General features: G+C 49.8%; 1 protein-coding gene across 4 annotated transcripts in view; it reads right to left on the bottom strand.

Moving 5' to 3' along the window:
- The window catches only part of ATRN (attractin), a 182,927-nt gene that overhangs the window by 118,601 nt on the left and 49,966 nt on the right, over nt 1-14,360 (bottom strand). For all 4 annotated transcript variants that reach the window (XR_011697956.1, XM_071557080.1, XM_071557081.1 and 1 more), the window contains exons 4-7: nt 7,730-7,858; nt 4,264-4,469; nt 3,278-3,446; nt 870-960 (exon numbers count right to left, since the gene is read on the bottom strand). Coding sequence is in view for 3 of the 4 variants with exons in the window: in XM_071557080.1 (XP_071413181.1) it covers nt 870-960; nt 3,278-3,446; nt 4,264-4,469; nt 7,730-7,858 (595 nt within the window). In the remaining variant the exon portion in view is untranslated. The remainder of the gene's footprint in view (nt 1-869; nt 961-3,277; nt 3,447-4,263; nt 4,470-7,729; nt 7,859-14,360) is intronic.

Below are 14,360 nucleotides of genomic sequence, written 5' to 3'. Positions count from 1 at the left end.
CCAGGAGAGCTGGAAAGGGACTGGGGACAAGGCCTGGAGGGACAGGACACAGGGAATGGCTTCCCACTGGAAAAGGGGAGATTTGGGTGGGATATTGGGAAGAAATCCTTCCAGGTGAGGGTGGGCAGGCCCTGGCACAGGTTGGGCAGGGAAGCTGTGGCTGCCCCATCCCTGGGAGTGTCCAAGGCCAGGTTGGACAGGGCTTGGAGCACCCTGGGCTGGTGGGAGGTGTCCCTGCCCATGGCAGGGGGTGGAAATATGTGATCTTTAAGGTCCTTTCCACCCCAAACCATCCTGTGATTCCACAATGAATCTCCATCCTTTCAATGTTCTGTTTCAACAGTGGATTTTGAGTGTTCCTAAGTAAGCTTGACCCAGCCTTGCACTGTGAGCAGCTAATTAACATTCCAGAAAGCAAAGGTCAGGAAAGCAGCAGCTCCTTTCCTCTCCAAAGATTTCCCCATCCTGCTCTCCCCCCCAGCAAGGAACTCAGGTGGGACAGGAGGTCAAAGCAGCCAAACCCACTTGCTGTGGGTGCTGGAAAAACACATTCCTGGGTTTACCATATCCCAAAATCCCGAATTCCCAGCTCTGCTTTGGTGTCTCAGACAACAGAACTCCTAAAAATATTTCTGTGATGTCCACACAGGGCAGGTGGGAAGCAAATCTGCCTCAGGCACAGAGAGCAAGGAGGAAATAATGGACTCCCTGACCTCAAACAGCACAAAAATCTGGGGAAAGGGCAAGGACCACACAGGGAAAGACATCACAGAATCCCAGGATACCAACTCACATAAGGAGAAGTGCATGTCCCAAAGCCAGACTGAGGGGTGGGGAGTGAGGGAGACCAGTCTGAACTCTGAGCTTACCTTGTGCAATGCCAAGGAGTGACCATATCTCATCTCTACTGAGTTCACAGAGCTGTTCAGGGGAAGCCACTCCTCAGAAATGAGATCATACCTGTGCAAGAAAAACAGAATTAATCTCCAAGAAATAGCTGTTAAAGGTGGGAAATTAGTTCTTGCCCTTTCCAAGACTGGGGGGGAATTATTTACCAAATAATATAATATTGTCTGTGATTATTTCAAATAAGCCCTTCCATAATTGCAGCTTGCACAAAGCTCCAATAAACTACTTATGGATTAAAAAATCCAGTCCAGCCTGCTCTGTCATTCAACATCCCATATGGATTTGCTTTCCCCTGTGTCCTTTCCAATGCAAATCCCACTGTCTACTGAGCTGTGGCAACTTACACCAGGTGATCCTTCATAAAAGAAGAAAAACTTTTCATTAACCTCAGGTTAGTTCTAACCACTTGATTAAAAATAACCTAAAAAGGCACTTTTTAATTACAGTTTTTGCCATTCAAGCTTGAAATAACACACAAAGCCTCTGCCCTGCAAATGGCTGGTGGCTTTTTATTTAAAACAATGTTTTTGAGATAAAATCAGCTCTAAGAAAGGGTTCAACAAAACCACAGGGAATCCCATTAAAAAGGTGTGTTTTCAGCCCCTCTTTAATTTTCTTTACAAGGACTTTTATCCCTGGATGTGAGTGCAGAAAAGCTCCAATTTAGGTACAAAGTGAGAATTTTTTTCCCTGGGAAAAAAAATTTCAGCTTTTGTCTAGTTCTGCCTCAGTACAATCAAACCTGAAAAGCTGATGTTTGTTATCAGGGATTTCCAAATTATTCCTTGATATTTTAGTAACTGTTGAATCTCCCCCAGTAACTGCATAAATGTGCTCACCCCAAATGCTGCTCCCTTTTGCATCCCACCCACTATGGACAAGGATCCAAATTAATTAATGAGCAAAAGCCCCTGAGGTCACACACAGAACATAAAGAAGGGCTGAAAACACTGAAGCAAAACCCTCTTTGAGCTCAAGATGTAACTCAGGAGCTGGGCCAGGAATACACAGAGAGTAGTTAAAAGGTGTCAGACACAGAGGGCTCCAAAACTCACTGAACATCAGGAACATCACTCTTGTCTTTTCCCAAATTAGCAGCCCTTGGCAGCATTTTCCACAAATTAATCCCAAACACATCCCAAGCACATCACAAACCACATCCCGAGCACATCCCAAAGCTCGTCCCAAAGCTCATCCTGAGCACATCCCAAAGCTCATCCCAAAGCACATCCCAAAGCACATCCCAAAGCACATCCCAAGCACATCCCAAAGCACATCCCAAAGCACATCCCAAGCTCATCCAAGCACATCCCTAACCACATCCCAAAGCAAATCCCAAGCACATCCCAAAGCAAATCCCAAGCACATCTTGAACCACATCCCGAACCACATCCCGAACCACATCCCAAGCACATCCCAAGCACATCACAAGCACATCCCAAAGCACATCCCAAAGCACATCCCAAAGCACATCCCAAACCACATCCCAAGCACATCCCATATCACAACCCAAAGCACATCCCAAAGCACAACCCAAAGCACAACCCAAAGCACATCCCAAAGCTCATCCCAAAGCTCATCCCGAGCACATCCCAAAGCTCGTCCCAAAGCTCATCCTGAGCACATCCCAAGCTCATCCAAGCACATCCCTAACCACATCCCAAAGCAAATCCCAAGCACATCCCAAAGCAAATCCCAAGCACATCTTGAACCACATCCCGAACCACATCCCGAACCACATCCCAAGCACATCCCAAGCACATCCCAAGCACATCCCAAAGCTCATCCCAAAGCTCATCCCAAAGCTCATCCCGAGCACATCCCAAAGCACATCCCAAAGCTCATCCTGAGCGCATCCCAAGCAATCCCAAACCACATCCCAAACCACATCCCAAACCACATCCCAAGCACATCCCATATCACAACCCAAAGCACATCCCAAAGCACAACCCAAAGCACAACCCAAAGCACATCCCAAAGCTCATCCCAAAGCTCATCCCAAAGCTCATCCCAAAGCTCATCCCAAAGCTCATCCCAAAGCACATCCCAAAGCACATCCCAAAGCACATCCCAAGCTCATCCCAAGCACATCCCAAAGCACATCCCAAGCTCATCCCAAAGCACATCCCAAAGCACATCCCAAGAATATCCCAAGAACATCCAAAAGCACATCCTAAGCACATCCTAAGCACATCTCAAGCACATCCCAAGCACATCCCAAGCACATCCCAAACATGAGCCTGAGTTTTTATTCCCCCTGTTTTCCCCTGCAGATGGAGCAGAGGCCAAAGCAAAGCACACACTCCCAAAAATAACCCCCAAATCCAAGTTCCTCTCCTTGGATTTCCTCCTCTGAGCTGATACTCACGCCAGAACCTTCTGAGAGTCAGAGTGGTTGAAGACATAACCTCCCACAACCCACATCTTGTGGTCATGGATCACAGCTTTGTGGGAAGCTCGAGGAAGTTTGGGAAGGGAATATTCCTCACGAGTCCAAAACGACTGGTTTGCAGGAACAGGAATTGAGCAGCCAGGACCTGTGGCAGGAGAAGGTTTCAAAATTAAGGTGGTTTTTTTCTTCTGTGTTCAGACAGCTCAACTGTGGCCTCCAGGCTCAGATTTACTCCAGGGGCACACGAGGGAGGTGGAAAGTTTCACCTGATGGCTGCAAACCACAGGGTGCTCCTGATTTGGAGGGGGCAAAGCTGCTTTGACAAGTATTTTGGTAAAAATCATACAATTTCAGAGGGATCTGGGTTTGAAGGGACATTAAAGATCATCCAGTGACACCCCTGCCATGGGCAGGGACACCTCCCACCAGCCCAGGGTGCTCCAAGCCCTGTCCAGCCTGGCCTTGGACACTCCCAGGGGTGGGGCAGCCACAGCTTCTCTGCCCAACCTGTGCCAGGGTCTGCCCACCCTCCCACCCACCAATTCCTTCCCAATATCCCACCCATCCCTGCCCTCTGGCAGTGGGAAGCCATTCCCTGTGTCCTGTCCCTCCAGGCCTTGTCCCCACTCCCTCTCCAGCTCTCCTGGAGCCCCTTCAGGCCCTGCCAGGGGCTCTCAGGTGTCCCTGGAGCCTTCTCTTCTCCAGGTGACCCCCCCAGCTCTCCCAGCCTGGCTCCAGCCCAGAGGGGCTCCAGCCCTGCAGCATCTCTGGGGCTTTCTCTGGACTCCTCCAGCAGCTCCATCCTTCCAAAGAAAGTTTGTTCTTCCAACATTAAAAAGCAGATACTCTGCTCCTGGTCAAAACACTGACACCTGTGATTCCCACACACTCCCAATGAACCTGCCAGTGCCCTGCATAGCCAATGCACCCCCAACCCTTCCCTCCGTGCCCAGGACACTCACCCTGCCAGCCTGGGTAGCACAGACAGGCCCTGGAGCCGTTGGAGTCACAGTGGCCCCTGTCGGGAGCGCCGCAGTCCTGGGTGCAGTAGGGAATGTCACAGGCTGCCCCTTTCCAGTGCTTGGCACAGTCACACTCCAGGGCGCCGGTGCTGCTGTTGAGCCGGCACTCCCCTCGGCCAGAGCAGTTGTTGGGACACATGCTGAAGCTGCAACAGCAGGGAAAGAACTTGGTCAGCAATGCAGAACATTCCCAGGGTGTTCCAGTTCAGCAGGTGGGAACAGTTTATCCCTGGGTGGGTGTGACCAAAGCTGGGCATTCTCCACCCTCCATTCATTGCCCACCAACTCTTCCCAATGGCCCATTGGCAGCAGCTGCCCAGGGCACAGCTGAGCCCTCAGGCTGGGAGCTGGCTGGGAAAGAAGCCTGCCAGAGGAGCTGGGAGAACTCCCCTGCAGGGACTCCTTGGCACCTCCACACCCACCTGAGGGCTCAGCTCTGCTCAGGGGCCAGCCACCATTCCAAAATCCCCCCTGACTCCCAGTCACATCCCCCAGTGTGGAACTCCCTGCCCTGGGGGAGGCACTGGGGGCTCCCACCCAAACCTCAGGGGAGACAATCTTGGGCTTTGGGGACCTCTGGGACCACTCATGGGATCCAGAGGAGGAGCAGAACCTGGACAGGAGGAGCCCACCACTCTCCCCCAGACTGTGCCATCATCTGCACCAACAGCTTTGTCCCTTCCTTTGCCTTTGGACTCGGGGGAACCACGTCGGGCTCAGCACAGGGGCCACCAAACCCCCCTGTGTTTGTGCCCCAGGGGGTGGGTTACACTGCTGGGGTTGGGGGTTAAACCCAATTTCTCTTTGTGCCATTGCATTTACTGTAATATTGTTATTAAATTGTAACTCTGCCTTATAATCTCTTTGGTGCTGGGTTCATTTCTCCTGCAGGTTTAACTTTAAAGCACACAGGGGTCATTCATGATTTTAACACAATTTGGTACATCCAAACTAAGGAAACTAAGGAAAGGCTCATCTGGTCCCTGGGGAGATGGACCTGCAGGGATTTGTGCTCTGCCCTCAGGAATTAAACTCTGAGCTCCTCTGAAAAATTATCAATATGATTTGGAGCCATTTTTCATGCAAATGAACTGCCTTAAAACACCCAACACTAAGGGAGGAATTTAATCAGCACATGAGGCACTTGTGTTGTCTGTGCAATTTCTCCTCTAAGTGCTCACAATTAGCAGCTATTCTGGGATGTGCTCACCAAGGCAACACACTGGAGATGAATCCCAAGCCAAGGATGGGCCTGGGTGGAATCATTCCTGATTTTATAATCTCTGCAATGTCAAACCACACACATTTTGGTGCAGATCCAAAATTAGAGTCCAGATTCACCTCCAAGACTCCAGTTTCTGCTGGTGCATCAACCCACAGGTGGGGATTGCCACCAATGGCTCTCACTGTCCCAGGCTCCAGGACCTTAATTCCTTAATTTCCTGAGTCCCTCCACCCAGGAGGAACTTGCAAAGGCTTGGAAGAAACAAACACCCCCTTTGATCTACTCTCTGTTGTGAGGACAACTGAGAGCCAAAACATAAAACAGCACATGGGACTTGCCTGAAATGATCAAGAAAGTGAAGAACTAAAGGAATATTATTCTTGAAGAGAGTTTTCCAGTGCAAACCCAACAGCTGTCAGTAGATGGAGTCCTTGTCCATGGGAAAATCAAACCTGGAAAGTGCTGCACCTTCAGCTCCTCTGATTCAAGGAACTTGCAAAAGCTCCTCATTTTTTTCCTGGAGCTTCCCAGGGGTGCTGGATGTACCCTGCTTGTCAAAAAATCCATTTCTATGTGGATTATTAAGGACATACTGATGTGCTTCCCAAGGATGGAAGCACAAAGACTGGTGTTAAAAATCTAAGCTGCTCGTTTGAAGAAAAACTCCATTTTTTTGCCCAAGGTCAGTGGTGACCAAAGCTTATAAAGCTGATTTTTTTCTAAACAGTGAGAATTTCGGCAAATCACACTCAAATTAAACCTCCCAGTGAAACACAAACATCATTTATAGGAGGAAAAAAATCAGTAACAAGATGCCTTTTGGAGCAAACTCACAAGTGACAAGCACATCCCAGGCATAAACTGCTGCAAGGGTGTAATCACAGAATCACAGAATGGATTGGGTTGGAAAAGACCTCCCAGATCATCAAATCCAACCCTTGGTCCAACTCCAGTCCCTTTACCAGATCATGGCACTCAGCGCCACGGCCAAGCTCAGCTGAAAAACCTCCAGGGATGGGAAATCCACCCCCTCTCTGGGCAGCCCATTCCAAAGCCTGAGTACTCTCTCTGCAAAGAAGTTTTTGCTGCTCTCCAACCTAAACCTCCCCTGGCAGAGCTTGAGCCCATCGTGCCCCCTTGTCCTATTGCTGAGTGCCTGGGAAAAGAGACCAACCCCCAGCTGGCCACAACTTCCCTTCAGGCACTTCCAGACAGTGCTGAGGTCACCTCTGAGCCTCCTCTTCTCCAGGCTAAACACCCCCAGCTCCCTCAGCCTCTCCCCACAGCACTTGTGCTCCACTCCCTTCTCCAGCCTCGTTGCTCTTCTCTGGCCCCGCTCCAGCCCCTCAATCTCTTTCCTCAACTGAGGGGCCCAGAACTGAACACAACACTCAAGGTGTGGCCTCCCCAAGGCAGAGTCCAGGGGAAGGGTCACTGCCCTGGGCCTGCTGGCCACGCTAGTTTGGATTCAGGCCAGGATCCCCTTGGCCTTCTTGGCCACCTGGGCACACTCTTGGCTCCTGTTCAGCTTCCTGTCCCTCAGTCCCCCCAGGTCCCTCTGCCTGGCTGCTCTCCAGCCACTCTGTGCCCAGCCTGGAGCGCTGCAGGGGGTTGGGGTGGCCAAAGGGCAGGACCCGCACTTGGCCTTGTTGAACTCCATCCCATTGCAATCAGCCCATCTCTCCTGTCTCTCCAGATCCCTCTGCAGAGCCCTCCTGCCTTCCAGCAGGTCGACACTCCCTCCCAACTTGCTGCTGATGGACTCAATCCCCTCATCTAAATCATCAATAAAGATGTTAAACAGGACTGGCCCCAACACAGACCCCTGAGGACACCACTGGTGACCAGCTGGATGCAGCCCTGTTCACCAGCACTCTCTGTTCCCTCCAGGCAGCTCCTGACCCAGCAGAGGGTACACCTGTCCAGGCCATGGGCTACCAGCTTTTCCAGAAGTATATTATGGGAGACAGTGTCAAAGGCCTTGCTGAAGTCCAGATAGACACACCCACAGCCTTCCCCTCATTCACCAGGTGGGACACCTAAAGAGGAAAAACTCATTTCCTGTGTCAGCTCATCCCTATACAGTGCAGTGCAACTGATTTTTTCCAAGGAAAAGGAGTGAGAAAAGAGGGAATCTGCCCGTGCTCCACCTGCAGCAGCACTTGGGGTGGTGCCACTCACTTGTAGGTGATGTTGAAGCCCGTGAGGTTGTAGGCAGCATCACTGAAGAAATGCAGCAGAGCGTAACCAGAAGTGGCCACAACTTCAGGGACTGTCTCATTGCTGTCCTTCTCAGGGACAATGAGACCACTGGAAAGGAAAAAGAACAGGAGGCAACGTTAGGAAGGAAAAAAAAGGGAGCAAAACAACAAGAGTGAGAACATTGGTATTGACAAAACAAGTGAAATTCAAGGAATTTATCTGCGTTATTTGAAGTATAAGGAGTTTGTGGAATCATAAATAGATGTATTAAAAGTATTTAACACCTCAGTGAGCTTGAAGCTGTTGAGAAATCCAGTTATTTCCATGAAAAACCTTCCCTTGTCACTCTGCTATAACTGAAAAAGGACCTGCTCCTATAACAAAGTGTCTTGTTTGGAAATATAACAGTGTGTCCTAAAAAAATAAAATCTGTTCTGCTCCAATCAAAGGGCTGCTGTGCCCAGGATGCCCCTCCTGAACATGGGCTCCACCAAATCCCTGGGAAAAGGCTGTGACAAAGAGCATGGAGAATTTGGTGAGGGGTTCTCCACATTCCAGACAGCCAGTTCAGGTGCTGGGACCAGGGAAGGCACCCAAGGTGAATAAACCATCATCCATGCTCCTGTCCAACCCCTTTCCCAACCATCTGTAACCCTTCCAGCTGGAAAATCTGCACCAGGGAGGTCAGTGATTTAACTCTGCAAGTGCAAAGAAAGGATTATTCTACTTGTTTTACACTCACTGCCTCTTGGGCTCCTTTGGCACGAGAAATACAGAAAATATAGAATCATGGGATGGGTTGGGTTGGAAGGACCTTAAAGATCATTCAGTTCCATCCCTGCCATGGGCAGGGACACCTCCCACCAGCCCAGGGTGCTCCAAGCCCTGTCCAACCTGGCCTTGGACACTCCCAAGGATGGGGCAGTCACAGCTTCTCTGCCCAACCTGTGCCGGGACCTGCCCACCCTCCCAGAGAAGGATTTCTCTTTAATCTTCCATCTCACAGGATTATTTGGGTTGGAAAAGACCTCCAAGATCATCGAGTCCAACCTGTGGCCAAACACAACCTTGGAGACCAGCCCATGGCACCAAGTGCCACCTCCAGCCTTGCCTTGGACACCTCCGGGGATGGGACTCCACCACCTCTCTGGGCAGCCCCTTCCAATGCCCAACCCCCCCTTCTGTGAGGAAATTCTTCCTCATGTCCAACCTGCACCTCCCCTGGTGCAGCTTCAGCCCATGTCCTGCCACCCATCCCTGCCCTCTGGCAGTGGGAAGCCATTCCCTGTGTCCTGTCCCTCCAGGCCTTGTCCCCAGTCCCGCTCCAGCTCTCCTGGAGCCCCTTCAGGCCCTGCCAGGGGCTCTCAGGTGTCCCTGGAGCCTTCTCTTCTCCAGGTGACCCCCAAAGCTCTCCCAGCCTGGCTCCAGCCCAGAGGGGCTCCAGTCCCGCAGCATCTCTGGGGCCTCCTCTGCACTCGCTGCAGCAGCTCCACGGCCTTGGGCTGTTGTTGCCCAGGGCTGGGGCAGCTCTGGGGTGTTTGGGGGCTCCCCTGAGGGGGCACAGGGGCACAATCCCCCCTGTCCTGCCCTGCTACCAACGCTGTGGGACCAGTCCAGGGCACGCGGGGTTCTGGGATGGGGCATCTCCAGCCTCTCCCCCACCACCACCCCCAAGTCCTTCTCCTCAGGGTGCTCCCAGTCCCTCCATCTCCCACAGCCTGTTCTGACACTGGGATTGCCCCAGTCCAATCCAGGACCTGCACTTGGCCTGTTGAACCTCCTGAGGTTCTTCTGGCCCCGTTCTCCAGCCTGTCCAGGTCCCTCTGGATGCCACCCCATCCCTCTGGATTCCACCCCATCCCTCTGGATGCCACCCCATCCCTCTGGATGTCACCCACACCACAACTTCCTGCCATCTCTTCTTTTATAAAGCTCCACTTGATCCATCAGATATAAATTTACCATCTTTGTCAGCCTCTCACCCTCCCAACTCCTCATTCCTTGCTTCACACTCCTGGACACCTCTGGCTGTTCCTCCCATCCTTCCAGGTTCTGCCAGACCCTTTTAAGTCTCAAGTTAAGCAAATTTTATTTTTCTGTTTCTCTCACCCTTCCAGGTCCTGTCAGACCCTTTTAAGTCTCAAGTTAAGCAAGATTTAATTTTCCCAGGCCTGGCAGAGAGAAGTGAGGATGGTAGACAAAGCTATTTACAGAATTCCAGTCTGGATTTGTATCCTCACTTGCCACAGTAATTGGAGTAAAGTGACCAGGAGACTAAATGAGTTTTGAAGGTCTCAGAGTGGAGAGTTTCAGGCAGGGAAAAGGAGGCAACTCTGGCACTTTCCTGGGAAAACAGCCCAGCCTGGTCCTGTGCCCTGGGCTTGGAGTATCCAAGGCCACCACCCACTAAAAAGCAACAATGAGAAGAATTTTCCCCCTTTTAAAAGCACTTACTTTTCTTCTTTTCACACTTATTCAGCCCAGCCAGCAAATTCAGTGGCAGGAGGTCCCCAGGAACTGTAAATGAGTTTGTGCATCCAGGGAAAACTCCCATCTCTCCCCCACACCCCCTGGAAAGCATTTCTGGGTGACCTGGATTTTTCTCCCCCACAAAACCAAACTCAGTGAAAAGCCCAGACATCCAGAGAGCCTTTTGCTGCACATTTTGGGCTGTTGGCACTGGATTAATGTATCACCTCTGCCAACTGCACTTACTGTGCACACAGATATCCTTCATTTTGCCACAAAATCTCTGGAATCTGAGCCCAAGTTTTGCCAGAAAAACTCCAGCACATTTGCTGATATTCAGTTCCCTAAATATTTCCTTGTGAGAAAACCAAATTTCTCCCACCATCCTTTTGTATCTCAAAGATAATGGGACTAAAAGGCCAAATTAATTCTTTTCCTATGAGGAAGAAGTGCCTGTTTCATTCTCACATTTGAGACATCTGAGCTGAAGTTTATCCCTCCCAAAAAAAAAACATCTCCCACAACACCAAAGAATAAAAAGCCTCACAAATTTCTAGTCTGATTCCTAATTTTCCTCTGTAGTGGGAACTGTGGGATGGAGTTTCTGCTCCACAGGAAAACTCAGTGTAATTCAGGATAAGGAAAATAAAGAAAACTGAAGCTCAGGGGCACCAAAAAACTCCTTAGCTCTGCTTTGTCCTTCAGCATTTATCTGTGATGTTCCAGGGCAAAATAACTGGAGGAATAACAGCAGGAAAGAATAAAAGCAGAGGGGGAACAGCAGCAGAGAGAAGGCAGAAATCCCCCTCAATAATCCTTCCTAATAAAAGGACTAACACAGGACAATAATCTTGTACGAATCTCAGTTTGGGGATTTGTTTGGCAGGAACTCAGGTCCCTCCAGAGAGGATGTTCTGGCCACATCTCCCACTTGTTCTCTTATTTCCCTCCTTTCCTGCTGTGGAAATAACTAAACAGGACATTGTTCCACCTACAGAGGTTTAAAACAGCCTGAGGAAACATTCAGAGAATCCCAGAATGGGCTGGGCTAGAAAGGACTTTAGAGACCACCTTGTTCCAACAAAGCAGGGACAGATTCCACCAGCCCAAGTTGCTCCAAGTCCTGTCCAACCTGACCTTAAACACCTCCAAGGATGGAAATTTCATTCAGAGAGACTAAAATACAAGGATAAGAATCAGCTCCTTGAAAGGCTGAGCCTCCAAACCCCTGAATAAATCAGCATCACACTGAAAAAAACCAGCCCAAACAGAATTTACAGCTTTGCCACCACAAAGAATCCAACAGTGATAAAGGATTATGCAAAACTTCTTTTCAGCTCAGCTCTGGTCAGGGTTGGGCTGTTTCACAACACTCTGATTTTTTTTCCTTTCAGAAGGTTTCTAAACATTTCACAACCATCACTCCAAAGCAAACAAACACTCCTGCTCAGGGAAGGCAAAGCAAAGCTCTGCTTCCTGCTGGAAGGAACTGGTGGAGGAACTCCTGGGTTCTGGTGCAGGAACTCCTGGTATCACAGAATCACAGAACCATAGAATGGATTGGGTTGGAAAAGACCTCCCAGATCATCCAGTTCAACTCCAGTCCCTTTACCAGATCATGGCACTCAGTGCCACGGCCAAGCTCAGCTGAAAAACCTCCAGGGATGGGGAATCCACCCCCTCTCTGGGCAGCCCATTCCAATCCCTGAGCACTCTCTCTGCAAAGAAGTTTTTGCTGCTCTCCAACCTAAACCTCCCCTGGCAGAGCTTGAGCCCATCGTGCCCCCTTGTCCTATTGCTGAGTGCCTGGGAGAAGAGACCAACCCCCAGCTGGCCAGAACTTCCCTTCAGGCACTTCCAGACAGTGCTGAGGTCACCTCTGAGCCTCCTCTTCTCCAGGCTAAACACCCTCAGCTCCCTCAGCCTCTCCCCACAGCACTTGTGCTCCAGTCCCTTCTCCAGCCTTGTTGCTCTTCTCTGGCCCCGCTCCAGCCCCTCAATCTCTTTCTTGAACTGGTGGAGGAACTCCTGGTTCCTGGTGGCTCCATCTAGCCAGGCAGTGGCACAGTGAGAACAGTGGCACAGGGTCACAGAGTCATGGGATGGTCTGGGTTGGGAGGAACCTCAAAGTCCATCCCATCCCACCCCTGCCAAGGGCAGAGACACCTCCCACCAGCCCAGGGTGCTCCAAGCCCTCTCCAACCTGGCCTTGGACACTCCCAGGGATGGGACAGCCACAGCTTCTCTGCCCAACCTGTGCCAGGGCCTGCCCACCCTCCCAGCCAGCAATTCCTTCCCAATATCCCACCTATCCCTGCCCTCTGGCAGTGGGAAGCCATTCCCTGTCTCCTGTCACTGTAGTTCCCCAGGAAGGTCCATCATCCACCTGGGATTAAAGTCCAGGCACTTCTTATCTCACCTACACAGAATCATGGAATGATTTGGATTGGAACAGATCTTGAAGGTCATCCCATTCCACTCCTGCCATGGGCAGGGACACCTCACATCAGCCCAGGGTGCTCCAACCTGGCCTTGGACACTCCCAGGGATGGGGCAGCCACAGCTTCTCTGCCCAACCTGTGCCAGGGCCTGCCCACCCTCCCAGCCAGCAACTCCTTCCCAATATCCCACCCAAACCTTCTCTCTGTCCCTTTGAAGCCATTCCCTGTGTCCTGGCATTCCATGCTCTTGTAAATAGTCCCTCTCCATCTTTCTTGGAGATCCCTGCAGGTCCTGCAAAGCCACAGTGAGGTCCAGGAGAAAACTTCCCTGCACACACTGCCCTGTTCTATCCCCTGGTCCATGGAAAAATGGGAACTATTTAAAACAAATGGCATCTCCTCTGTTATTCTTCTGGATTAGCTGTGGGTGCTGGTGGATCCCTCAGTTCCTCCTGAGACAGAGCCTGTCAGGGATCAAAAACATGAGAAGATCTGCTGAGCAGAAAACAGGAAAAGTTGGGAATCCCAGAAGGAAAGGGGGAAAATACAGAGCTCAGCTCACAGAGGAGTCCAAGCACGAGGGTGGCATTGAGAAATCAGCTGCACAGCATCAAAATCCAAGGCAAACCAATTATGCTGATTTTGAAATCCTTGGATCCATCTGGAAACACAAAGTGACACCATTTCTTCCTTATGAAAACCCATCCATGCACCTCACCCATCCTGAGAGCTCCAAGAGCAGAAATAAACCAAAAATAGATGGTAAAAGAGACCAAAAATAAATCACTGGTAAAAAATAAAAAAGTGGGGGGAGAAAATAAGGAGACAACTCAAATTTATTGTCTTAAATGAAGCAAGAGGACACCCAAACATGGACTTGTAAGGAAATAAACCACTGCAATGTTATTTACCAAAGAAAATACAGAAGATTTGGAGTTTCTCTAACTCAGATCTGGAGTATTTCTAATTCAGATCTGGAGTTTCTCTAATTCAGATCTGGAGATTCTCTCATTCAGACTTGGAGTTTCTCTAACTCAGATTTGGAGCTTCTTTGATTCACACTTGCAGTTTCTCAAATTCAGATTTGGAGTTTCTCCAATTCAGACTTGGAGTTTCTCCAACTCAGATCTGGAGTTTCTCCAACTCAGATCTGGAGTTTCTCTAGCTCAGATTTGGAGTTTCCTCTAACTCAGATTTGGAGTTTCTCCAACTCAGATCCGGAGTTTCTCTCATTCAGATCTGAAGTTTCTCTAACTCAGACTTGGAGTTTCTCTAATTCATATCTGGAGCTTCTTTAATTCAGATCTGGAGCTTCTCTAATTCAGACTTGGAGTTTTATCTTATTCAGACTTGGAGTTTCTCTGATTCAGATGTGGAGTTTCTCCAATTCAGATCTGGAGTTTCTCTGACTCAGATCTGGAGCTTATTTAATTCAAATCTGGACTTTCTCTGATTCAGATTTGGAGTTTCTCTAACTCAGATTTGGAGCTTCTTTAATTCACACTTGGAGTTTCTCTAATTCAGATCTGAAGTTTCTCCAACTCAGATTTGGAGCTTCTTTAATTCACACCTGGAGTTTCTCAAATTCAGATTTGGAGTTTCTCCAACTCAGATCTGGAGTTTCTCATTCAGATCTGAAGTTTCTCTAGCTCAGATTTGGAGTTTCTCTAACTCAGATTTGGAGTTTCTCTAACTCAGAC

The sequence above is a fragment of the Pithys albifrons genome, chromosome 5 (assembly GCF_047495875.1).
Source record: "Pithys albifrons albifrons isolate INPA30051 chromosome 5, PitAlb_v1, whole genome shotgun sequence".
In the NCBI taxonomy this organism is placed as follows: Eukaryota; Metazoa; Chordata; class Aves; order Passeriformes; family Thamnophilidae; genus Pithys; species Pithys albifrons.
This window is presented reverse-complemented; position numbering and strand designations above follow the sequence as displayed.